Raw genomic sequence first — 27895 nt, 5'->3', positions numbered from 1 at the left:
ATGTTGTTTACTTCTAATCTTCATTTAATGTTTATGAAGGAAGAGAAAGGGAAATGTACTTCAAGAAAGTGATGGCATGAAAAAAAGGGGAAGACACTTTTCTGCTCAACGGAGCATCACTACGCATGTTCTAATGAAAAGGCGTTCTGTCACATAGAAGAAAAAAAAAGCTGCCTTTGTTAAAAAAAAAGGCCATGGTGTCATCCAGCCTGTGCTTCAGTGGAGCTGATAGAAGAGGCAGATACTGAGGGATCACAGGTGAGTGGAGATGAGGAAAACTATGGCATTTCAAGTACAACACAAAACAACTAAATATGAGGTATGAATCAGTACTCCAAACCAACAATCTGATACCAGCATAGGGTAAAATAAGGTCCATGCAACATGCATGTTTAATGTTCACACTGAAGTATGCGATTACTAGACGAGGAAAGATCCAGAGTCACGTGATTCTGGGACAAAGTAAAGATACTGTGTACTGTTAGCACTATTACATCTACTCCCATTCTTTAGATTCAGGAGGAATAAATTCATCCCACAGAGGGGGGTGTAATGGCTAAGGGAGACCCCCCTCTTGTTTTAGGACTTGTCTAATTTCAGACAGGGGGAGCAGGCTACTACCTGCAGTAACACAGGAATGTAGGAATGTACACATTAAACATAAAACTTGATTAAGTCATTGTTTGATCATGTCAGCTTGTTGATTACTGTTCAGTGTGGACTGTTTAACATGGAATGAAGGGCTGGGCTGACCAGTCATTGGGCCTCAGGCTGGAGGCGGAGGTGTCAGAGGTCTTTGAGGGATTTGACAGCCTTGGCCAGGTTGCTGTAGAACTCTGCCATGCTGGAGGGGAAGAACGAGTCGACCACGGAGCGAGGCAGGAAGCCGCCCAGGTCTGTCTGGAAGAAACTGAACACCTGGGTTTTGTTGGGCTCTCTGCAGACAAGAGAGAAGAGAAATGAAGAGTGATGTGAAGCTTTAGTTGAACTCTGGTCAAAGTTTCTAGTCCAAACACGCTGTGACACAGCCGAGCATTTCCACTGTACTCACCCTGAGATGGGCACACAGATACAGCCACATGGATGGTTCAATCCTCTCACATAACCAGAGTGTGGAGGACAGCCTGGGTGACTCACGTTGGTGGCTGTTTGAACACACACGAACACACACACACACACACACACCCTTCATTACATTAATCCTGTTTCACTCTACAACTGTGTCTCTCCACCATGTGAGCTCACACACTAAGTTTCATGACAGTGAAGGTGTTAGTGTGGAGCCTCTACACACACTGAAACACACACATAGGTTGAGATCACACTAAGTAAAGGAGAAATTAAGTGTACTTAACACTGTACTCTGACATCACTGAAACAGATACATTGAGAAACAGGAGACGACAATTCATCCACATGACCCACCTCTTCCAGGAAGTGTGTGTGTGTGTGTGTGTGTGTAAGCAGTGATGGATGTTTACAGTGTACAGTGTAGTTAATCATCTCTTACACTTACTGTAAAGCTGCTACACAAACACTTTAAACTGTTCATTTTTACATTTGAAAACAATGAGAACACCTTAAAATGACTTTATTTAAGACTGCAATATTTCTAAATTACAACTGATGTATATTTTGTGCAGCTCTGTCAGTGTTGATGAATTGTTTTAATGGTTATAATCAACCCTTTCTTTAACATGTTGTTGCATCCTTCACTTTGAATGAATGATGGCTGTCATGCTCTCTTGTTTCAGATAACATCACATCATAATATAGTGTGTGACTGTGAATGTATTTTCTCTATAAACAGATGACTGATAACATACAGTATCTCACAGAAGTGAGTACACCCCTCACATTTTTGCAAATATTTTATTATATCTTTTCATGGGACAACACTATAGAAATGAAACTTTGATACAATTTAACAGTAAATCTATAAGCTATACAAGCTGTACACGCATATCAAAGTTTCATTTCTATAGTGTAGTCCCATGAAAAGATATAATAAAATATTTGCAAAAAAGTGAGGGGTGTACTCACTTTTGTGAGATACTGTATCTATAGATTCTACTTATGGTCAGAATATAAACATTATGGAAGGGTTAAAACGCTCTATGATCAGTTATGCATTCATTATTTCATCCATACTATAGATGTTAAAGTGTTAATAATAATTTAACTTTATGCAGTGCTGTATATTACATATCATCCAGCTCTCAACCATTTATTTCCATATTTTAACCCTTTGTCTGATCTACACCTGTCACAATAATGACCTTATCAACTCATTATACAATAAATCATTATCTACATCATCATGTCTATAAATGGACTTATCCAATGATACATGGATCTTTTTTTATTTCTTCACTAAATGAATAAGTAAATAACTGTGGTTATTTAATGGAAGCCACACAGCTGGTTTGTAGTTTGCATCCATGTGTCCTCTCTGACACTAATGCTGCTCAGTGCTTATTACCAACAGCAGGAAGAATACTACAAACATGTTTGATCTATGATATATGATCTATGTCTAATTGCTTTTTGCTTTTTTTAAATGTATTCATCAGTTTATTTGTTTATTCATTTGTCTATTTTTATCATTTTTCATGTGTTCACTCTTTTCTGTTTGAATGATTTCAGTTAACTAAATACAACATTGTGATGCTGCTGTTTCTCCACCACTCTGATGACCAAACCCTCAACACACAGACTGCTGCTTCTTCTGTTGTTGCCTGTTAGATGACTCTCAGCACAATGTAACAGTACTGTTGTCCCTGGTTACTGACAGAGTATCTCAATCTGTGTTTAGATTTACCTCTCCATGACTGACACATTTGGACCAGCTGTTACACACCTGTAGTACTACTGTTGTGTTAATAATAATAATAATAATAATAATAATAATAATGATATAGTGTATTGTTGGTGTTGTGTTTAATGTCGTTATGATATAGTGTGTATTGTTGGTGTTGTGTTTAATGTCGTTATGATATAGTGTATTGTTGGTGTTGTGTTTAATGTCGTTATGATATAGTGTATTGTTTGTATTTTTAATGTATTGGAGGAAGCTGAAGACAAATTTCCACTAAGGTTAATAAACAATAATAAAGTCAATTCTATTCAATATATCAGCTGTGTGTATTCTCTGTTAACATGTTCATAAAGAATACACCAGTCAGTCAGTGTGTATCCTCACACACTCAATCTTATAATGTAACAAAACATAGCAGCAGAGAAAGTAGAGTAGAAGAGTAGAAGAAGAAGTGGTTACACACCATTGGATGAAATGGTGCCGTCTTCGTATTGCTTGACTAAAATAACATCTACAAAGTCTCGCGGAGCTATGATGCCCATCGCTGCTGAGGGTGTGACTGTTCTGCAGATAGACACGTCCTGTGTGACAGTGAGACACAAGCAGAAAACAGATCAGCTCACATGTATGTACTAAAGCTGCACTGGTGATTCATCTCATTAGATTCCTGACTGAGTAGTGCAGGCTAAACAGGTTTTACATCACATGAACCAAGAACCTGTTGAGGAACCAGGGACTAAAACAGGGACTACATGTGTTTCCTGTAGTTCTGGGTTTAAAAACAGGATTAAAGGAGGACATTTCTCATTATTTAACCTTTACATACTGTTCAGCAGGGGAGCCACCAGGGAATTTTACACACACACACACACACACACACACACACACACACACACACACACACACACACACACACACACACACACACACACACACACACACACACACACACACACACACACACACACACACACACACACACACACACACACACACACCATGAGCAGTTTGTGGAAGCACACCTCTACCTGTGATGACTTCAACTCTTGTAGTCCAATACTAACTGTACACTATCTACTGACACTGAGCTGTGATAATAGAACACTGTGGGGACATGCAGGCAACAGTTTGCATGCTAATAAAGCTTTAGTTTAATGTCTATATTTAGTATTTATGAATCATTTGTGCTTCAGAAGACCAATTATGAGGAAATACTGTGATGCATCACAATATGAACACTATGTGAGGGTTAAATGAATTTAGGCTCTGTTCCCTGATTCATTTTTGAGAGAGAAACAGAGAACAAAGTGAGTGAATGATTCAATAAAACTTTATTTTCTGATGGTTCCTCTGCAGAGAGACAGTCTCCTTCTCCTCCTCTAGATTCAAACATGACAGCAGGATGAGGAGGAGGAACAACAGCAGGACTGTTTCCTCATGTATGAAAATTAGGTTTCAAACGGCGCCATCGTTATTTAAATCACCGTGGATCTAACGGCCCTAATCAATATGGATCTGTATGGATCTTGAGGTGTGGTGGAAGCACAGACAGGAATGAATAACAGAGACTTTTAGTTCCTAGTCTAATTCCTGAGATTACTTTTCTGGGTCAAACAGCTTTAAAACCATTTTACTGCCAATATATTAAAGCATCCAGAGCAGCTTTAACAATAATCCAGTAATCACTGATGAGAGGAAAAGAAACTGAGTTATTGTCAGAAAGGAGAGATTTAGAACACACCTCCGTGATTTGTTCCAGAAGCTCAAACCTTTTGACGTTGTTGTCCCACTTGACTCGGAGTCCATTGGGGACGGGCTTCAGACACTCCCACACTTTGTCTGGGCTGCCGCTGACGACCCCCTCCCCCTTATAACTGCACAGGATGTCACACACAGGACACAGTCAGGAGGGAAGATTATTCAGACGTGACTCTGCTTACAAATTACATTCATACATTCTGAGACAGGAGCAAATATTTAACCCTCTCTGTCTCACACACACACACACACACACACACACACACACACACACACACACACACACACACACACACACACACACAGTACAAAGTGGAACACACATCACATCTCTACAGTTAGAAATGTAGCCACAGGTGTTGATTTACTGTCAACAGCATGTGGAGTTACATTAAACATCAAATAACTGTTCAAATCTCCACAGAGGATTAATAAAAAAATGATGAGACATTATATCTGACTATTCCAGGATGCTTCTGACTCCACCACACACACACACCACCTTCAATCTCACACTACATGACTACACACTGCTGCACATTCACACACAATATTCATGTGGAGGAACATAAAGGTGCTCTCCTGGATTCTGGAACAGTGTTCAGCCTCAGTCAGTCAGCCTGAGGCTTCAGTCTAAATATAAGCTAGTGGGAGCTTATGACTGGAGCCACACACATACTGGATTTCTGGGGCCGATGACCATATTAGGAAGTAAAACAATTCTGATATCAATATATTGGCCCATCATTTTATATATACAGAATATGTACATAAACACACTTTTTAAAAATGTGGTTATGAAACACTTGTGAAAAAGATATATAATGGAGGCTGCGATATTTAACAGTTTAAGAATAAACTTAAAGACTGTGTAAAGTGAATTCAGACATTTTCTTCTAAACACATTAAATAGGTCATAAATGTATTTCTAAAAAAGGTGTAAAAAGCATTTCAACCATTTAGATTTGAATTGTGGAGCTAGGCTTCACAAACTGTGTTTCAAGATTTCTGTGTTCAGGATTTAGTGGGCGGGTCTGAAAATCATAAACCTGTCCCTGCTGCTGTAGAGGTATAAATACATTCAGTGCACACTACTACTACTACAGTCTACAGTTAGCCAGTTAGCTGAGTTAGCGGCAGAAAGCTTTCAGATGTAGCGTCCATGTTTCTGGTAGAGGTGGTGACTTTGATTGACAGGTGACACTTGGTAGGGGGCAGGGTTTCAGCGGACTCAGTGACCACGCCCACAGCGTTTGGGAGCAGAGAAAGAGGCTGATTTTTACACAACTTTGAAGCCTAATTTCATATATTTGGTGATTTTTTTAATCATTCAAATTTGGCAGGGTGGTTAACAACATATTTTTCTGTGGTATGTCAAACTCAGAACAATATTTAATCTTACTTTACATGGACTTTAAACTTTATAAAATGACATCAGTGCACTGAAACAGTAAACTTCACCGGGAATTGAAACTTGAAACTGCCTGCACTTAATCATCAACTTTCACATGACAGCATAGTGAGAGGTGAGAGAGAGAGAGAGAGAGAGAGAGAGAGAGAGAGAGAGAGAGAGAGAGAGAGAGAGAGAGAGAGAGAGAGAGAGAGAGAGAGAGAGAGAGAGAGAGAGAGAGAGAGAGAGAGAGAGAGAGAGAGGAAAAAGACATTTGAATTTTCTCACACATTCCCGGGGAACTCAGATGAAGGGCGCCATGACACCACCACGTCATTCTGCCAAAAGGAAAACACACATCATTTATCATGAGTGACATATTTCAAAACACACACACTGGACACACAATCACAGAAATAAAGGAAGATAACAATACACTACAATGTTAAAAATACTACAAGTTGTAAAACTACTCTGAACTAACATGCAATAAATAATAACACACAGGTTCTCCAGACCACTAGAGGGAGTGATCAACTCTCAGGTGGACAAAGTCTTAAATGTGGACTCAGATAGTGATTTTCCTTAGAAGAGCCTCACATGACTACTGTTACACTGTACTCTGTCATCCATCACATGACGTCAGCTCAACAGTAGTTTCTGGAAATATTTTACCATATTTTATTAGCACGTTGTATATTATATGATAGCTACCACCAAACGATGGAGTGTGTTTGTATTCATCTGCACTGGCACACACACACACACACACACACACACACACACACACACACACACACACACACACACACACACACACACACACACACACACACACACACACACACACACACACACACACACACACACACACACACACACACACACACTACAGTTTATACCATCACACTCAATGTTTCTATACATTATCTGACTGTCAACATGTGTCACACTGTTTGAATACAATGTTACATAACAGCAGTCATAATGAAGCATGCAGTAATGTATGATAAGTACACAGACACAGTGTGACAGCAGTAAAGAGAGCAGCATCAGTGTGCTGCATGCCACTGACTGACAGCTGTTGTTTTGGGGCGCATCTCATTACTCTTCACATTCATGTTCTCACTTTGTAACATTACATTTCCTTCATGTTTCTGCTCTTGCTCCTGTGTGTGTTTTGAGAACAATGTCTTCTCTAGCTGCCATCTTTGATGTGATGTAATGATGATTCAAACTGGAGCCTTTTATGACTGAAAGAGTGACAGAGAGAACTAGTGTATGTGTCACCAGCCGCTTCAATAGGAACACCTGTGCAATCTAATGCAATCCAAGCAGTGCAAGCCCTTCCACACATTATACTTTGTTCAAGTTTATACATTTTTAGTAATTAACATTGTTAAAAAAGGTGATAATTGTACTTTATGTTTACAAGTGAGGTCATAGTGGGTGATGGTGTACTAGAGTGCATTGTGGGCCAGCTGTGGCTCAGGAGGTAGAGACAGTCCAGATGTTCATGTGTTCTTGGGTAAGATACTTAACCCCAAATTGCACCAACAGTGTGTGAATGTGTGTGAATGTTAGTTATATAGGTTGGTACACTGTGTGGTAGCTCCACACTGTGTGGTAGTTCCTGTCATCAGTGTGTGAATGTGTGTGAATGTGACATGTAGTGTAAACGTGCTTTGATAGGTTAGAAGACTAGAAAAGGTCTATATGAGCCACTCTACCCAATTGGTGCAAAGTCAGGGTTAGACTAATCTAGAAAAAAAATCTTTCTTTTCCCCAAATCTTTTTCTGTGTTCAAATGATATATCTAAAGTATATATTCATAGTAATTCTACACTTACATTGTATTTTCAGAAAGTTTTGGAATATGTTTACTTTCCCAAAATTTGACCGAAACACACAACATATAGTATAATAAAAAAGGGTTATAGTAACTTTTTGTTTATTTTTATCTTATAAATGCCATGTTTTGTAATTTTATTAAAAAGGTGTTCAGAGGTAAAAAACAAAAAAAAACAAAACAATTTAACTTTTTAACAATATTTTATGTGTAATATTTTTAATTCATTGGATTTTGAATCTGATTTTTCTCTGTAAAGAGCATACATTGATTTCAAACATCAGGATCCATTAGTTTCAATACACATTAAACCGAACACTACTGTAACATCTATATCAATGTACTTTATTTTTGACAAATGATGAATAGTAACTAATAAATGTTGCAAGTATACCGCCTGCATGTATAGCAGACACATATCTGACTGTAAATATGTCAAAAGAACATGTGATTATACTTCAGTGACCAGCTATTGGATAGTTTGGGTCTTGAGGAGGGGAACGCCCACACCTATTATAACTACATGGAGGTTACACTGCACTAAAACTTTTATTATTTCCCACAAATAAAGCATGAAGTGTTCCTTTTGTCACTACCAAAACAACCAGGTCACAGCACGAAATTTCTCCATATGTTTCAGTTGTGACAAAAAAAGATATTTTTGAGTCTATGTCTAGTTAGCACAGTTCTCTAAAATAAAACTCATAAAAGTTTGTTTAATTGCAGGAAATGGGTGTTTGGTAGTGATGCTTCTTCAGGTTACACACTGACTTTTTAGAGAGGGGGGGTGGGGGGGGGGGCAGACATACTTCCTGATCATAAATGTAGGGGTGTGGCTAAAACCAGTCTCAGTCCACACTCTAAAATGTTCGGAAGTGACATAAAAATTGGGGACAGCATTTTTTATATAAAATTTCCTGAATTACAAATTAAATGTAAAATATATGTTTGTTTATCTTTACTTTCAAAGATATGAAAAAGATCTACTGAGAAACAATGGAAAAATTGGCAAAAATGATTTGAGTATCATTTTCACTGATTGAAATGTAAGAGTTAGGGTTGGAGACAGCCACCTGGCAATAGAAAGTACCTAGAAATTATGATTTTATATATATTAAAGTTATTGCTATCTCAAAATGTATTTGGGCTTACATTGAATAATAGCAGGATTTTTGTAAACATCTAAGATGTATAAACTTCAATGCTTTTTAAATTTGTTTTTTTTTTGTTGGGCGACAGCAGTTTGCACCAATTCAGTAGAATGGCCCATATAAGTACAGTCCATTTACCATTATATTGACTGGTGTTCCTAGTATTTTGCTCCCTTCATGTATGTTAATGGAGTGGACAAAATATTAGGAACACCATTCAATATAATACAACCTAGTTCATCATCACCATCACCCACTATGGGTGAATAATAAGCTTCTTTAACAAAGATGGCAGTACTCAGTGTAGTAGGAAAACTATAAATCAAACCACAATTTCAGTCAACTGTCAGAAACATAAATTGGGTCAAATATCTCTGAAATGCTGCAAGAACATACTGATGTTGTGTAACTTTGTGTATCTGCCAGCATATGCAAATACTGTCAGATTACATCAGCTAGTCAGTGTAAAACAGTGATTGTTAGATGTCTAATAAAGTTTGATATGACATATTTATTGCATTTATGTATGACTTAATTAATCTACCAATTATCAAGTTCAGTACCTACATTTGCATCACAAAGATGTAACAGAACAACTGTATTTGCTCTCTCACTAACACTGTGTACATTATTACTGATGTGACTGAACATTTCTGACAGTGTTCAAACAAACTGCTTGAGTAAAGTGGAATTCAGGGTTGGGCTCCTAATCTAAAGCTCCTTCCGTCCTCTCCAGATTAGTGTTTTAAGTCTCTAGTACATTTGATATCAAACACAGATTGATTGGCTGGTCAGTTCATCAACTGAAGCAGTAAGCAAATTTAACATATTCTTCTGCAGAAGAATGTGTTCAACTCTTTACGGAGGTGCTGAATTGAAGAGTTTTACCTAAAGTTTGGGAGCAGTTCCTCACTGGTGTTATGCATCGACTGGTTACCTTCGTTTGTAACATATTCTATTTAACATCAGAATATGTGTGTGAATTTAACATAAGAGTATTTCCAAATATTTAAGGAGGTGCTGAATTGAAGAGTTCTTCCTAAAGTTTAGGAGTAGTTTCTCACTGGTGTTACGTATCAACTGGTTACCTTCGTTTGTAAACACCGGTGCGCGAGAGAGGCCACGTCAAATAGCATAATGTTTGACTGCAGCTGCGCGTTGCTTCTCTGCAGCACAGTACATCACCACACTACATCCCTGTGTTTCCCCATAGAGAGGATCTCTGAGCTAATAATAAAACAGCGTGTTTTATGGCAGGTGTTGCAGTTTAACATCAGACAATAATAACAAACATTTACCGATTTCTTGCAGACTTTCCAGCCGGATTCGTCCCTCTTGTAGCCCATCAAGCAGTCAGCCACTGCCTTTGCTTTATGTTCATAATCCATAACAGTTTGTGTTGATGAACGTTACCGACACTAGTTAACCTAATTTACTGTGCAGGCTAGCTGTAGTTACAGGGGTTCAGTATCTTACTTTAACAGTAAATCAATGCAGCTGTGTGTGCGTCCAGCAGCAGTGAGGAGTACCTGACGTTAGCAAGCCGACCAAACCCAGCTCAGGCTACAAGCTAGCATTAGCCAAAATGAATGAAACGTGCTGTGCAATACACACATTCTGAACTAACAAGCAGCTGGCTCGTACTGACCATGTTTGTGAAGAGAAAACCACTCTGTTAATTAACTACCGTTATCTATAGAAGCCCAACATCTGCCCCAATTCAAATATTACATCTAAAAGGAAATTCACTGAATGAAAACCGGACAGAATCGTTAGCAAATCTGTCAAATCAACCAGAAAACATGCGACTTCCGGTTGTGACTTTCAATAGAAAATTGTTATGCACAAATGTAAGCATTATCAAATGCCATATCATGTTTTAACACAAGTCATGTGCTAAAACTTCAATTCAGTATATTTAATTAACTTTTAGTGATTTAAATAATTAACGCACTGGTGTTTAGTACAAAACGTTAAGTTTTAAATTAGCGACATGTGTCAGGTATTTTATTTTAAAGGCAAGTCCACTGACCCTTTCTTTTAATTTGGTTGGCTTCACCCATTTGCGCCCCGCCCTATTCTGCCTCTGATTGGATAGTACTACGGTGGTCAGGGTAGGAATATCAAAGTCAACCAATCAGAGGCAGAGTTGGGTTGGGTCTTCGCATAAAGCGCGTGCGAGTAGGGGCTGGACTCTTCCCTTCTTGGTTCTTGGGAGCAAAGCACGCTGGGAGTTGTAGTAGCAGCCGTTTCATTCCAGCTGTAATGTTCTGTATGCAGTGTTCAGGCCAGGTTTGATCAATGTGAGATGATGAACTATTTTATTGTGATTGCAGGGGAAGCAATCGAGTTATGAAAGATATTCATATTTTATTTATTTATATGTATTGTTACACACTGCTATAATAATTATATAATTGGCCAACACTGATTTGAAAAAGATACAAGACCACACATAGGAGAAAAAAAAATCACATTTATATTAATACACTCTGAGCTTTCAATGCATTACATTTACCTCACTGATAGCATATATTTTGAGAAATACATTAACAGAATAAATCATTTCAGCACAGATGTCATACATTGGAGCAGACAAGGTCGTTTGACTCAGAGACATTTAAATCAAAGCTGGTTTTGGACTTCTTTTTGCCCAGCTTTCCTTGCCTGGTGTCAGACTTGAGATAGCGCTCCTTGTTGTGGATGACCTGAATGTACTGATCAGTGCTGCTGTTCTGCTGGTCACTGCTGGAGGCCAAAGAGGCTGAATCTGACTCAGTCAGAGAGGGATCAAGCTTTGGTTTCGTCTTGGGCTTCACATAAGATTCCATGTGCCTGTTCTTGGCAGGGGACTGACAGTGTCTTCCTGGAGAATGAATGCGACGCCTGGTTCGCACCAGAAGAGAGTCTGCTCCTCTTACATTGGCCTGAGACCGGGAGTGTGACTCTATATCTCGCCAGTCCATTTCTCCCTCACCATCCTCCTCTTCATCCTCCTCCTGGGCTGCGTACCTTCCTCGAGCTGCGTGGCTGTCTTTAGCCACGGACATGTGACCCTCTCCGCATTCACCAATGTAGAAGTGTGCAGACTGATGGAGGTCAGAGAGAGAACGGGGCCGATGAGTCTTCCCCAGCGACATCCTCCTCCTACCTTTTCCCTCTTCCTCCTCCTCCTCTTCTTCTTCGCTCAGATGCTGCTCTGACGGGTGGGATCTGTGAGGATGGGGTTGGTGGTGGGCGGTGCGAGCTGTGTAGCGTTTGATGTTGCGTGGGTACAGTTCCAGGATCTCTGCCGGCTCCTCCATAAGGTAGTGGCGTGGGATCCGCGTGGCCGAGCGCAGCAGCTTCTTCCTGGGCTCACGCTCGTTGACAATCACGTAGCGGGTGGTGTGACCACGCCGTCCCCCGTAACTCTGTGCAGTGATGATACTGGCAGCTTCCACAGGATGTATGGAGCATGTGGTCTTCCTGTATAGGGGGTCAGAGTGGATGTCAGAATAGCGGGCTGGTGGATTGTATGCCATGTGGTGGTAAGACTTGGACCTGCAGGAACCACTAGGGCCACCAAGAAATGGTGGAGGCCTGTTGTGAGAAAGGACAACACATGATTATAAATATGTATTATTATTATAGGCATGTTACTATTGTGTAGTGCTGTTGAAAAGCATGGGTGAATTGCATTTAGACATAATGAAAGCTCTGTGATGGATCAATAAACAAGGTTTCAATAACTGTTAAAGCGGTTCAATGAATGGAAAGCAATGGCTGCATGGGTGCTAAAAAACACACATTTAAAATCATAAACTTTGGTGTGATTTGTAAATTGGTCAGCGTTGATGTAATGCATAATTTGCACGCAATGGGCTCAAACATGCAAAAATGCTGGTATAGTATTTAAAGCCAATATTTAGCGTTTGATCTTTTTCATGCCAAAAATCAAGTCCATAACTTACAAGTTGCCTTCCACTGAATATTATTCTTGTCTGGGTAGAAAAGCATCTGAAACTGCATTTAGGAAGCTCTCTGATCAACTAATGTAAGTTTTAAAAAAAGGTGTAAATGTACATGAACATTTAAAGGAGTGCATTTTTAATAAGAGCCACAATTGTAATAACTTAAGCATTAATGTCAATGTACAATCTTAATCAGTAAGAGGGAAATCATCTGTTGCTCGCCAGTTTAATCAGCTGTATAATATTAATTCTGCCTGAAAAGAGACTCAACAAAGAAACATTATATTATTTTTGATGCTTGAAAAGAGACAGTGGAAGGTGGTTTTATGTTGTTGAAAAAGATCAACAGACTGGTGAATCTCTCTCTCAGTTTGCATTAAGAGCTGCTAAATAAACTGTTTTACAGCCACTGAATTAATGAACCTGCTTAAGGACTTTGAGCTCACTTTAATTACAAAAATGATCCTAAAATTGAATTATATGTGATGATATTGTAGCCTTATTGTCTGTCATTATCAAACTGATAACATGACGTCAGCTTGTTTGGTCAGGCATGTTGAAGATGTGTCCTCCAGACTGCTGCTGCAAAGAGCATACTGTACTGTTATATCAACACACACGTTAACACAGTCAGTTCACTCATGTTCAGTGCTTGAAGAGTTTTTTGTTGCTCCACTCTGGATTTAAAATAATCCAGATAAATATGATGCACATCAAATTATATTGAAGTCTGTGTGAAATCATAAACTGTCATGAACCAATCATATAAGGTCTGAACTGTATATGGTGCAGTTACCCTAAGAGTCAAAACCTATGTGATATTTTCCCTTTTCTGTCATAACACACTCTGTCTGTATCTCTAGGTTCAACTGACAGTTAGGTGTAAGCTGACAACTGACCCACAGTCACACAGGTATTCACAAACACAGACCTTCACTCATTTGAAGTGGGGGGTGCAAACAGTGGAGGTTTTGCTCCATCATAGCTCTGTGATTGGCCAGATAAACTTCCATCAGATAGGCAGACTCATATCATTTTGAAACTTTGCAACTATTTAAAACCAGCTCTTCTTTCATTTTGAAATAAGTCTGTTAACCCTCCTGTTGTCCTCGAGTCAAGGAAGGAAGGGAGGGAAGAAAGAAGGATGGATGGGAGGGAGGAAGAAGGAAGGAAAGGAGGGAAGGAGGGAGGGAGGGAGGAAGGAAGGAAGGGAAGAAGGAAATGAGGGGGGACGGAAGGAAGGAAGGAAGGAAAGGAGGGAGGAATGAAGGGAGGACTGGAAAGAAGGAAGGAAGGTAGGAGGGAAGGAGGGAGAAAAGAAGGAAGGAGGGAGGGAGGTAGAAAGGGAAAGAGGAAGGGAGGAAGGAAGGAAAGAAGGACAGAGGAAAGAAGGAAGGGAGGAAGGTAGGTGGGAGGAAAGAAAGAGAGAAGGAGGGAGGAAGGAAGGATGGAAGGAAGAAAGGCCGAAAGGAAGAAAGGAAGGAAGGAAGGAAGGAAGGAAGGAGGGAAGGAAGGAAAGGAGGGAGTAAGGAAGGAAGGAAGGGAGGGAAAGGACAGAGGAAAGTTGTAGATTGTGGTGTGAAGGTAACAGATATGTGATGTGTGCAGGTCTGAATGATAACTATGGGTTAAATCCTAACTATGATAAGTAGTCTGATCCCTGTGAGTGCTGCTGATGATGGCCTGCACATGAAGAGGTTTCCTGTGTTAATCTGTGTTAAATCTATCTAAATCTAATCTGTGCTTAATGTGAATTTGATACAGTGATGTTGTCTGAATTTGTCTGTTGTAATTAAACCAATCACATTATTGTGAGTCATGTAAGCAGACGTGTTAACCAGGAACGTTTTGGAGCAGTAGACTGAGGAGACTCAGAGCAAACTTTTTTCCTCTGGGTATCTGCGGCCTAACGGAGCTCCTTCATCACTGTCACAAGTTCCTGATTAGAGTGACAGCTAAAGAGACGGAGCAGAGAGGCAGACAGCTGTGTATGGCACACACACTCTCTCACTAATCTCGTTTTACAACTGGTTTGGTGTTTTACAACCAGAGACGTACATGTAAGTAACTGATGATGAATTGTGTGAGTCCAAAACGTGCAGAACGGGCCAAATGAACATTAACCGCTTGTTTAATGGTGATGAGGGAAATGAAACCCTGATACTCAGACAGTATTGATCCTCTGAGATGTGCATAATATCCAGCTTTATGATGTCACTATTTCATCTATTGTTATATTATGATTATCATAACAGAGGGCAGAAATAAGATAAAGACTAATAGACAAAAAGAAAATAAAAGACCCTTTTTTGATTCTTTTCCTATGGCTAGATCTAACATACAGGCAGTCTGGGGAAGTGACCAGGGGCCCTTGAGCAGAAAGGGGCCCTAAATGATGTGAAATCAGGCTCTACAGAAATACAACACAAGGCTTGACCTATTCTCTTGATTTTGATCATTATGGTCACTGTCAGAAACCTAGTATGTCCAAACCTAAATATGTGAGTTAAAATATGAGTTACAAGGTTTCTACCCAACAGCAGCAATCAGAATAAAATAAGTTATTTGGGGTACATGAGCGTCAGTGCCCAGGGGCCCCTGAAGGTACTAATGCAGCTATTGCCTCTATTTTAATTTGTTCTTTTTTATTTTTTATTATAGATGTTCTGTATTTGATCACATATTTGTGTATATAGATATGTAGTATATGTTTATATGTATATTAATATATGTGTATTGAGAGATATATATATATAATTGATAGATTCATATATAAGTTCACTGGGTATTTTTTACATTGATGGCTGAATGATAAGTAAAATCCTTAAATCCTTGAATCCTTGAATATTGATCCAAACTATTACTTAGATATTTGCCTCAAACGGTTCAGCGTTTGTACATATACTAACACAAGTATGTTTATTTGTGTGGAATATTATTAAAATGTCCCACTGGCAACATTTTCACTATTAATCAGCTGGGCCACAAACAAACTAACTATGAGTGAGTGAGACCTGTTAGGAATGTGCTCCAGCCTGTGTTTGGGCAGTATGGACACTGTGGGACTTCTGGAGGCTCCAGCTCCACTTCCTCTGTTCAGGTCCATCCTGGATGCCGACTGGGTGATGGTGCGGATGCTGTTGCCGCGACGAACTGGAGACTGAAAGTTTGTGACACTGCCGTTTCGCCGTGGAGACGGAGTATGGATGGAGGCCTCCTGGCTTGTGATGTCGCTCTCCTGCTGATCCGGCTTCTTATCCGCTGCAGCTTCTGGAGCCTGGAGTCTGGCTGAGGTCGGGTTATATGTCACGGGGTCAGAGGTCACAGCAGCACAAACAATGATGTAATGCACAGCTAGAGAAAGATAATGTACCTGCAGCCATCTGGAAGACTTTCTTCTTGTCTTCAGTGCGCTCCTGAAGGAATTAAAGGGAAATTCCACCATTAGACACACACACTGTTAGATATCATCACCTGGAAAGTTCAGCTCATTCCAGAAATTATGAAATGTTTTTGTTATAACTACTTTACCTCAACCTCCTATATCTACTCCAGTCAGTGCCATGTTCCTCAGACTACCTTTAGTGATGTATTTAGTTGGGTGTATGTGGATGAAGAAAGCAATACATGGAAAAAGAACTTCCTGTCTAATCGACTAGGAATGTATTGCATTCTAATCTACTGCAGCTGCTCAGATGTTGGCGTCTCTTCCTCTCCTGTAATGGATTTTTAACAGTATGACTGGTGACTGTAGTTCTTCTTCACACCACTACTTCCAACATCTTGATTATGTACAACTAAGTGCAACATGATGAATGCTATTGAGGAGGAGATACTGTCTGATAGAAAAGAAACATAGATAGACCAATGTGACTGTTCTCAGATTCCTGCCAACTGCATGCACCATGACCTAAATGATCTTTTCTAATCAACTGTGCTACAACTTCACCCAACACTTTTGGTTTTTATTTATTTTTTTGCTGCTTTTTTATTTTGTTTTTTTAACCCCTAACTAACATCTCCTGCTCTAAAATTGGACCCATTTTGACACCTGAAAGTAATTAAAAACCACATAAATTACATTCTTTAAAACCTGAAATGTTATGATTTTTCCTACAGTGGCCTAGGAGGTTCAAAATACTGTTGCATCCTCCACTTTAAATAAATGAACATAATTATTACTGTTATGTTCTCCTTTTAGATAACATATCATGTGATTGTGAATGTATTTTCACTATAAAAGTGTAAAATCTAAAGAAAACGTGAGCACAAAATACATTTGTATTTCAAAATTTGGTATAGACACTAATTATAAAGGAATAAGCCAGTTCAGAATATGAGCAGTACGGTATCTATGCCCTGCTATATGTCTGTCTGAAGTCTTGTTGTTGTAATATGTACATGTCACTGTATTAATGCACATACTGTATGTAGTGTTACTGTCTGTTAAATCACTTGTTTTGTTTAGCTTCATCTTTTTTTTATGTTTGAAATTGACTTCATACATGCCAAACATCCTCACCTGGTCTCATATATCCATGTATTTACCAGAAATGCCACAGTTCCACCAATAACTAGCACCAGCAAGAAAAAAACATTGGCACTACCTACATGTAAAGCCACACTGCACAAATGTGCAGTAATAAAGAGATATGTAGAATAATTCTCTGCTCAGTCCAAGAAACTGACAAAAACTATGTAATGTAACAGTTCATCATCAGAAACTCACAGTCTGGAGCTGCATCCTCAGCTGGTTGTTGGTGAATTTGAGGGATCTGGCAATGGACTGGAGATAATATATCAGCATGCTGAAACACACAGGGACAATACAAGAGTCATGTTGATATACTGAAATGTAGACGTGTGTGTGTGTGTGTGTGTGTGTGTGTGTGTGCATCTGTGTGTGTGTGCGTGTGTGTGTGTGTATGCATCCTTACAACAGCAGCAGCAGTGCTGGCAGCACTACGACTGGACTGGTGATGTAACTCATCACTTTACTGAACCACATGGGGAAGTCACTGGCCACTGTCTCAGAGATGATGTCATAAATCTTCTCTTGACCACTGAAACATACATTTTCATACTTTTATTCATTTTCACATTTACAATAGGAGTGTACTTCAGTATCCCTGTCTGCCTCCAGCTTATCAACTTTACTTCGACTGCTACACACATGAGCAGCCTGTTCCAAATGTTCCTTTAAACTTTGAAACTAAATGAACACCTGTTTACCTGAATGGTCCACAGTGCTGTGATGGTCTGTATCTCACTATGGCAAAGATGGTGGGCAGCATACACAGAAACAGCATGAAAAGCAGCATAGCCAAGTAGAAATTGTTTGATCTGAAAAAGGAGAACATAGAAGCATGAAACGGTGCATATATTGAACAACTTTCACATTCCCGATGTTGTCAGACTGCTACACTTCTGCTGTTAGAACAACTTGAAGAACATTGTGTGAAATAATCCTATTACAGAATAATATAATTTGTAGAAATTATCTGTACCTCCACTCCCCTTTACAGTGGAATATAATCATATCAAATAATTCTCTATTGGATTCCATTACAGAGTACCATCTATATAGTGATGTAAGGACAAAGACCACAGGGACCTACAATCCATGTATACAGGTGTTCATACTACACTCCACTCTACAACCTAAAGTCCCATTTAGACATGTTAAAGCAGGAAGTAGATCACTTCTGAACAACAAAGGCTCCTGAGAGTAAGATTAAATAACCAACATTAGTGAATGGTCTTTTTTTATAGACCTCAACATGTAGTCTACTGCATTCTGTTAATTAAGAGGAAACCCAATGGGACTACTATTGTTCTCTTAATTAACTTCCTGTTGAAAGACAGATGCATTTGTCTTGGGCAGAGTTAGAATTATCTGTCCCTAGTGGACATAAAACAGCATGGAGTGATTTTCTTTTCAAAAGGTTAGACCTGCTTGAGTATAAAACAGTGAATATATATTATATTATTAATATATTACTATTATATACTCAAGTTGAAATGCAGTGTTTAATAGCAGTTGAAAACACACAAAACAGCCATGTTTAATTCACCAGAGCAACAGTGCTCACTTCACTGTGTGTGTAGTACTGCTCAGTTCTCTGGGCAGACAAATGGAAATAGAAATGACTCCAGTTCAGCTTCCAGCAACAGCCAGCCAATGTGATCATGAATCCTCCTGACAGCACTCACTCTCATGAATACAGCAACTGAAACAATGAAGGAGACTCTACAGTGCAATGGCACTTATCACACATCTGTGCTTTAAAGGGAACATATTATGTTTTTTATTATTTATATCCTGGTCTGGTATCTGGTATATTTAACATTGTAATGGCACTTTTCCACTACAAAGTTCCAGCACTACTCGGCTCGACTCGACACGGTTCCAGGAAAGACCTTTTCCATTACAAAAAGGCACCTACTCAACGTGGGCGGGGTTGTCATAGCACGAGTACATGGAGGCGATGGTGTACTTGCTGCTTTATGTGGCTTTCTGTCACACACAAAGCAAGAAAATTGAGCCGTATGGCTGTAACGTTGTTGCCAGTATTTAAAAATGCCGGGTTTGATTCTTGTGTGGGACATCATGACTCTTCCAGCGACAACTCTTCTGACCAATCAGTGGCCGGCAGTCTGTTGATGTCACATTTAGTATCGGCTCGGCTCGCTTGGAACCTCAGCAGAGCAGGTACTAAAAAAGTACCAGGTACCAGGTACTATCCCTAGTGGAAATGCAAAAAAAAAACGAGTTGAGTCAAGCTGAGTCGAGTCATGCTGGAACTGTGTAGTGGAAAAGCGCCATAAAAGTTCCAAAACACCTGTAGAAGTCAGGTCAGTTAGGATTTGAATGCTGAACGTTTTTTAATATCTTTCTGATGAGCTGATGTCGGATTGTTGCACATGTCTGTAAATGTCTGTTCAGTAGCCTTGGTTGCTAAATTGGTTGCTATGGTTTTTCCATGTGTTGTCCATCAACTTGATTCAGGACATTCTGAGCCTAGTTTAGCATAAAGACTGAAAGCAGGTGGAAACAGCTAGCCTAGTTCTGTCCCAAGATCTGAAATACAAACACTGTCCAAAGCAAATGTCTGCGTCACAATCTGGCTCCATCAGACCTGCTGGAGAGATCAGGTCTGGATCTGAAGTGTGAAATTCACTCACTGCATGTATATAAATATCTGTATTTGTCATTTGGCAAACTTTTATCCAGAGCAACTTACAAGCGAGGCAGACAATCACAGTGACTCAAAAGAGCCATGCTTGCTGACCATTTATTAACTTTGAATTATGGATTCATTTGTTACAGTCTTTGTTTTAACACATATACAGCACAACTATTTTTTTGTGTTTCTAATTAGTGATCAACAGAGAGAGAGACAGTCTCATTTAAACCTCTGTTCAGTCTCCTGGTCTCTGTACACATACACTGTTTTAATGCAGCCAAATCCACCATATAGTTCTCATTTACATTCATTTGGTTTGTTGTCAGATGTTAGAAATGTGAAATATGATCACAGCTCATAAATACCACCTGTTCAAACCACGACCACAAAGCATCTGTTATCATCTAAACATGCTGTGAATGTATTCAGTACAGTATGTTTGCTGAACAAGGAAAAATCTGAAAAAAACTCAAAAAATTAGGAGAAAAACTCACTTATATATGTCATTTGTTTAATCCAGGACAGCGCAACGCTAGCTGTGGCTTCTATCTGCAGCCATGCTATGCTAGACTAACCACATCCCAGCTCAAGCTCTGTACATAATAAAAATACATGACTCATATTATTCTTTACATCTTAATTCTCTGGTACTTTACAGTGATGTTGGGTGTGGTGCTCTTGTGTGAGTGTGATTCAAACACAGTATTCAGCTTTGACCCACACATTCACACCTGTGACAGTCCGCAGGAGAACAATTCTCTTCCTATTTTAGCAGCTGCATTTCTTGTTTGAGGTCAGGAATACCAGACTATTTCAATGATGCTGAAACAACATCCTTATTATCACCAACAGAAATATTGTCAGTGATACACATATTCAAGTGTCTCAGTGCTCATTATATTAGATTATATGAGCGGTTATGAGTAGGTAGCGTATAAAAGGCTCTCCCTCCTTCAGCAGAACTGTGTTTAATGGCGCACATGAAGTGTTCTTTCAGCTGTATCATGGATTGTGTGTGTGAGTGTGGGTGCTTGTATTTTCCAGCACATCTGGGAATGACTGATAAGGACTCAAAGAGGCAATGACAGCATCGTTACATAAATCAGTGTGGGCTGAGGGCCTTAGGCCTGTGTGCATGTGTGTGTGTGTGTGTGTGTGTGTGTGTGTGTGTGTGTATCTGTCATAGGCTTCAGGGACAAATTTCAGACTAAAGACCAGTTGATTGGGGATGGCTTGTCCAAAATCTATGTTGGGATAAAGATGATTTTTGGGTCAGTGGTTATGGTTGGAGTTAGAACTAAATGTAAATCTCTGTAATGTCCCCAAAAGTCACCTAAGACTGTGTGTGTGTGTGTGTGTGTCTGTGTGTGTGTGCGTGTGTGTGTGTGTGTGTGTGTGTGTGTGTCTGTGTGTCTGTGTGTGTGTGTGTGCGTGTGTTTAAAACGAAAAAAGATGAGACATATGGACTGAAGACCAAGGCTGATGAGTAATGTGATGTGTAATATGAGCAGTGTGCTGATGACATTCATATTATTATGCATAATACATTTTTCCTCATCATTTTTGGACAAAAGTCATACTGTTATTACCAGGGAGCAATTTCTGTTATTACCAGGAAAAGAGTTAAAGACTGTGTAAAGTGAATTCAGACATTTTCTTCTAAACACATTAAATAGGTCAAAAAGGTGTAAAAAGCATTTCAACCATTTAGATATGAATTGTGGAGCTAGGCTTCACTAATGGCGCTTTTCCACTACACAGTTCCAGCACGACTTGGCTCGACTCGGCTTGACTCGACTCGGTTCCAGGAACGACCTTTTCCATTACAAAAAGGTACCTACTTAACGTGGGCGGGGTCGTCATAGCACGGCTCCGCGAAACTGCTGTGACTTTGTTTTACACATAAACACATGGAGGACATGGAGGCAGTGGTGTACTTGCTGCTGTATGTGGCTTTCTGTCACACACAAAAGAGAAGAGAAATGAATGACTGTAACACTGTTGCTGGTATTTAAAAATGTCGGGTTTGATTCTTGTGTGGGATGGCTCATGACTCTTCCAGCGACAATTCTTCTGACCAATCAGCGGCCGGCAGTCTGTTGATGTCACATTTAGTATCGGCTCGGCTCGCTTGGAACCTCAGCAGAGCAGGTACTAAAAAAGTACCAGGTACCAGGTACTATCCCTGGTGGAAATGCAAATAAAATCAAGTCGAGTCGAGCCGAGTCGTGCTGGAACTGTGTAGTGGAAAAATTTGGCAGGGTGGTTAACAACACACTTTTCTGTGGTATGTCAAACTCAACACATATTTATTCTTACTTTACACTGACTTTAAGTCCACACACTGGATTTTAGCTTATAACTCTGCCTGGGTAACAAAACCACCATATAACTACAAACGTACATGTGTATATGAGTGTGTGTATATGTGTGTGTATATATGTGTCAGACCTGGACGCTCTGAACACCTGCTGATGGGGAACATTACAGGTGAGGACAGCCCAGCTTCTCAAATACATCAGACCAATCAGCTTCAACACGTTAAAGGCAGGAAGACAAGGAGAGAAAAAAGCTCCCATCCTGGATGAAAAAAAAAAAGAAGAAATGTCAGTAATGATACACACACACACACACACGCGCGCACACACACACACACACACAGCTACTGGGGTCACACCTCATATAAAAGACATTACACTCAGTGGCTCATGGGTTCACTTCATTATCTTCATTGCTGTGAGGCGACATTTCGGAAATGAGCTGAGGAAATACAGTGGAGCTGGACACAGTGCTGTGATGGAGAGAATATAGGGTCATGGAGACTGGTCAGCTGCAGCCAGACTATTAACTCTGAATTAGATCCTCTATTACACACACAGTGGCAAGACAGAGGTGATGTGATGGAATTTCTAAAGATGTCCTCAACATTTCATTTTCTGTCAGTTTTGTTTTTTTCTTCTGACTTACCAGATCATCCCTTGGTTATAAATCAGATGCAAGACATTCTCAGCTATTTTGAATTCTCCATATTCAGGCTGAGAAGAGACAGAAAAAGCATTATTGTTGTGATTTCCGGTTATTTACATTAATGTGATAAGAATGTGTTTGTTCTTCCACTGTCTTACATGTCACTGATTTTCCTCTTCAGCATTTGTAGTCCATAAAAAATCCATAGAAATCCATAGAAAGAGATCATAGTGGGACCCTAAGACACCTGAACTGAGCTCTTTAACCTCTAAACTCAGACTAAACAACAACACATGTTTTGTAGCATTCTGACTATTTGTCTAAAAAAAAGTATCCACCCCAATACAGTGGAAGTTTGTTGTGGAATTTCCTGGTTTCTCAGTATACTCATGGAATTATTCTCATAGAATTATGACTGATACAAGCAGACTGCTATTGAGTTAATTCCAGTCAGAGATAGAAATCTGACAACCTTAACAAATAAAAACCAAAACTAATTGTATGATTTGATAATAACAGATGTGTATCATTTTTTTGTGATTTGAGCAAACTGACACTTTAAAGGTGCAGTGTGTAGTATTTAGTGGCATCTAGCAGAACAGTAAGTAAGTATGTTTTAATTAGTGTGTGTAATCACCTGGAAATAAGAATCATTGTATGTTCATTATATATTATTATTATTATATTACAATAGAATGAGCACTTAAGCACAGAGCCCTACAGTAGCCCAGAATGGACAAACAAAACACTGACTCTGGAGAGGGACTTTTCATGAGTTTCGTCACCACAGTAGGTTCTCCTACACACTTGGAAGTGGAGAAAGGTGTATTCATTTGGTTGCAATCTGCACACTTCACTGCTAAATACCACTATATTCTACACAATAGACCTTTAAGTCAGCCCATCTAAATAAGAGTGATTAAGCGCTATCAGTTCAGCCTTAGAATATATGCATTGACAGAGTGCTAGATGGTGAGGAAGTCAAGAGACATTGTAAAACTTACAAACTTGCTCTCTAAATCCCAGCAGCAGCAGTCACTCAGGTAGCGAACCACCAAACCTCTGATGAAGTCAATAAGCAGGATGCTGGCTACTGTGAAGATCATATCAATGATGGACAGCTTCAGCATCTCCTGGAAACAAACATACACATATTTTGATATATCATGTATATTTTATCATTCCCCAATTCATATACCAATAAACTTTCAATCACAAAGATGAAAGTCCCAAAAGTCTAAAAGTCTGTTATGATACAATTTGTACACATTTATATTTTGATAAATAACATATATATCAAAATATATGAATATACATACCATAAAAATTAGATCAAAGGTTACTTTATTGCTATAAAGTAACACATAATATTATTCAGTAGATCTAAGATAAGAAACTGATGTTGTGTAAAGGGCATTATCTCCCACACAGTTATTTCAATATTAATGTATTGCTGCTCAATTATAGAGACGTGGCACATACATAGTATCCGTTATTTTATTTTATTGTTGGTGTCCAAATACTTTATGTGTGAACTATATCTCCAAACTGTAGCATTTGAAACTATCTGAATGGTTAGATATCACAAGTGATATGAGAACAAATCTGTTATTATAAGTATGGTAAGTGAGGTGACCCTTTAAGCTAGTTTTAAAGATGCTAAAAATCTTTGCACACGTCAGTCACATCAAGCCATGTTTTATTAGTAGATGAATAGTGTATTGAGGCTTGGTTGTGTCCAGTAGCTGCTGCTCAGCCATGTGAATCAACCAGTAAAGACCACCTGTCCCACGTAAGTCTCCCAGCACTGGTCCTGTTGAGAGCGCGTGTTCTTCTCAAATAGAGCTGTCTGATTGGTCACTGTCCCTGAGCTGCTCCTACTGCTGTTGGTAACATCCAGCACCGTGGTGATGGTTGCTACGGTGCTGTTACGATGCTCGGAGACAGAGATCTCAGACATCAGGGTAGACAGACTGTCCACCTCTGGCTGGGAGATGGTGGCCAGGAAGGAGCTGGAGTCAGACCAGTTGCCTGGACTCACTGGGATCTGGAAAATACACAAATACAGTGTATATCACCTGAGCTATCCTGCTTTTAAATTGTTAATCCCTGTAATTAAAGTCTGTGTGAAGTAAGAATAAATATGTGTTCTGAGTTTGTCATAACCACCCTGCCAAATTTGATTAATTAAAGATATCGCTAAATATATGAAATTGGGCTTCAAAGTTGTGTAAAAATCAGCCTCTTTCTCTGCTACCAAACAGCTGTGGGAGTGCACTCCGAGTCCGCTGAAACCCCGCCCCCTACCAAGTGTCACCTGTCAATCAAAGTCACCACCTCTACCAGAAACATGGACACTACGCTATGCTTTCTGCTGCTAGCTCAGCTGCTAACTCGGCGGCTAACTCAGCTAACTGGCTAACTGTAGACTGTAGTAGTAGTAGTGTGTGCTGAATGTATTTATACCTATACAGCAGCAGGGGCGGGTTTATGATTTGCAGACCCTAATTACCACATTATGTCTCATTAGTTTTGTCCCATCAAGCAAAAATGTAGACATGATTGATGTCTTGATGAACAACAGCTACTATAGATGTAGCTGTTGGACGAGCACTTTTCATAATGTAAATAAGCCATGTTTTAGAGGTAGGTGTTTATTTTGTAACTTTGGTCAGAGCTAATGTAGCTGTTTCCTTTTGCTTCAATCCATTATGCTAAGCTAGGCTAACTGTGTTCTCACTCATATTCCCTATTTAACACACACACACACACACACACGCACACACACACACACACACACCAGATGATATAAATTCTTGTCTAATCTCACTCTCCAGAAGAAAACAAATATGCATATTTCTAAAAATGTTAAACTATTGTTTTCATAACAAATAATAAAAGGTGATAAAAAGTAATCATTTTAACACACATAACACATAAAAACATACAGTAATACTTTTTTATCCTAAAATGAACTGTCACTGATTAGCTAGTAGCCAGGGTTTGGGTGAAATAACATAGTATTTAAATAAGTAGTTATAAGATTATGTACCTGATGTTCATCACCTTGAATGATACGATTAAAGGGTCAGTTCACTCAGATTTCCATACATTTTTACACTTGCAACTACTGACATTGCACAATCTGGAAAGGTTGAGTAGCCTACACTACTGAAGAAAATCATCTCTAATCACTAATCTACCCTGAATTGGGCTATTGTTTCTAGAGAGATGTTGCTTTTGGGGGAGAATTAACATAATTTCACTCAGCACAATCGTATTGAGGTGGTGACACAACTTTCAGAGGTTCATATCTCAAACCTTTGGAACAGTGTTTTTGTCATTTCAGTGGACTTACTCTTCATACTCTTTACAATAGACAGTCTTTATAATATAACCACATCATCAGATCTCAGGAATGAAAGATTCTATACTCACAGCAGAGCTCATACTGTTGACCTTATCAAGGAGAGCAATAATGAGGCTGTAGAGATTCCCCAGGTATAAAACAAGCACTCTGTGAACAAATAACCACATGGCCACTGTAACTGTGCTGTAAGAGCTGTGATGTATTATATAGTGGCTCATTAATGCTGCATTGGGCAGCAGTGGGGAAGTAGGCTACCTGGCCAGCTGGAATCGCAGTGATGTTCGTGGGTGATACATCTCCAACTGAGCCACCAGCTCAAAGGCAGACGGAGCTATCATGGTGATGAGAGACACCACCACACTCACCTGGAGAGAGAGAGAGAGAGAGAGAGAGAGAGAGAGAGAGAGAGAGAGAGAGAGAGAGAGAGAGAGAGAGAGAGAGAGAGAGAGAGAGAGAGAGAGAGAGAGAGAGAGAGAGAGAGAGAATGCAGACATGGTTGTTAATATATAATTCATCTAGTGAAATAGGGTTTAAAATATGTAGATATTACATTGTGAACAATTAAGCTCAATAATCTGTCTTTTTTCCTTTTTTTTATTTGAGTGAGCATGGACAACATATTCATCATTCCTTATCCAAATTAAATTACATATATTTGATCATCTTAATTTGCTTGACCACTAACTTCTTTAATAATCTCAATCATTCATCAAAGGAATTTTATTATCTTCACCGACTCAATTATATACACACAGACAAAAACAGACATTCAACCCAAGTACACAGAGGACAACACCACACACAGACAAGAAGACAGAACTAATTACATTGACAAACAGCAAAATAAATAATAAGAAGTAAACAATAAAACTATAAAAACACAAAACGAACTACAACCATAAAACCCACAAGTCTCCTTTAATTTACAGATGTTGATCATTTGTGATTGATGACTCTGTGTCTCCTCTCGCTCTACAGATTAAACTCCATACTCGTTGGAAAAGTTTCTCTCGTTGTTATCTTCCAATACCGTCCTTTTAATGTTCAGATAGTATTTCATTCATGTTTTCCATTGTTGAATTGATAGTGCTTCTGTGTTTTTCCAATTTTGTAGTATTCATTTCTTATAAAGTAAAGATGAGAAAAGGATGTCTTTCTCTCCTAATATTTTAAAAGATGAAAATTACTGGTGAGAATACAATGTTGATCTTACAAACCGTTAACAGACAGTTTTCAACGTACTCTTCAGTCTTCTTAATCTTTTCACAGTCTTTACAGACAGACTGTTAGTATTGTGAACACATGAACATGAAAAGCCTGCCTGAAAAAAATTGTGATGTAATATTTTTGCCATAAGAGTAGTTCTATCAATTTACATCCCTATTTATGTCACATGGAGGTTTACATTTGTGAGGATTTGTTGCTTTTCATATCAATGTCCATTGAATACAT

The 27895-nt window shown here is 39.2% G+C and overlaps 2 protein-coding genes across 2 annotated transcripts in view; both read right to left on the bottom strand.

Annotated features, from left to right (window-relative positions):
- Positions 1–594: 594 nt before the first annotated feature.
- Positions 595–10680, bottom strand: stard5 (StAR-related lipid transfer (START) domain containing 5). Its single transcript, XM_053322735.1, has 6 exons — positions 10265–10680; positions 6255–6304; positions 4560–4692; positions 3282–3399; positions 1052–1145; positions 595–937 (listed from the first exon to the last, which is right to left on the bottom strand). Exons 1-6 carry the CDS (start codon positions 10352–10354, stop codon positions 787–789), a joined length of 636 nt encoding a protein of 211 aa, XP_053178710.1. The 5' UTR covers positions 10355–10680; the 3' UTR covers positions 595–786.
- An 865-nt stretch (positions 10681–11545) lies between these two features.
- The window catches only part of LOC128362054 (transmembrane channel-like protein 3), a 40296-nt gene continuing 23946 nt past the window's right edge, over positions 11546–27895 (bottom strand). The window contains exons 11-23 of the mRNA XM_053322697.1: positions 26699–26808; positions 26512–26590; positions 24857–25120; positions 24078–24206; positions 23074–23141; positions 22558–22686; positions 18152–18262; positions 17857–17982; positions 17649–17727; positions 16293–16335; positions 15934–16207; positions 13343–13345; positions 11546–12548 (exon numbers count right to left, since the gene is read on the bottom strand). Coding sequence (XP_053178672.1) covers positions 11546–12548; positions 13343–13345; positions 15934–16207; positions 16293–16335; positions 17649–17727; positions 17857–17982; positions 18152–18262; positions 22558–22686; positions 23074–23141; positions 24078–24206; positions 24857–25120; positions 26512–26590; positions 26699–26808 — 2418 coding nt within the window. The remainder of the gene's footprint in view (positions 12549–13342; positions 13346–15933; positions 16208–16292; positions 16336–17648; positions 17728–17856; positions 17983–18151; positions 18263–22557; positions 22687–23073; positions 23142–24077; positions 24207–24856; positions 25121–26511; positions 26591–26698; positions 26809–27895) is intronic.

This window comes from Scomber japonicus, chromosome 1, assembly GCF_027409825.1.
Source record: "Scomber japonicus isolate fScoJap1 chromosome 1, fScoJap1.pri, whole genome shotgun sequence".
Classification (NCBI taxonomy): domain Eukaryota; kingdom Metazoa; phylum Chordata; class Actinopteri; order Scombriformes; family Scombridae; genus Scomber; species Scomber japonicus.
The sequence above is the reverse complement of the archived record's forward strand: the minus strand, read 5'-3'. Positions and strand labels throughout refer to the sequence as shown.

What these genes read in the sequence shown, in the direction of transcription:
- stard5 (XM_053322735.1), bottom strand. Translation starts at nt 10,354, where the DNA reads ATGGATTATGAACATAAAGCAAAGGCAGTGGCTGACTGCTTGATGGGC. An exon ending in GGAAAGTCTGCAAGAAATCG is followed by an intron (nt 6,305 to 10,264) that starts GTAAATGTTTGT and finishes TCCTTTTGGCAG; the next exon opens with AATGACGTGGTGGTGTCATG. An exon ending in CGGCACCATTTCATCCAATG is followed by an intron (nt 1,146 to 3,281) that starts GTGTGTAACCAC and finishes GTGTTCAAACAG; the next exon opens with CCACCAACGTGAGTCACCCA.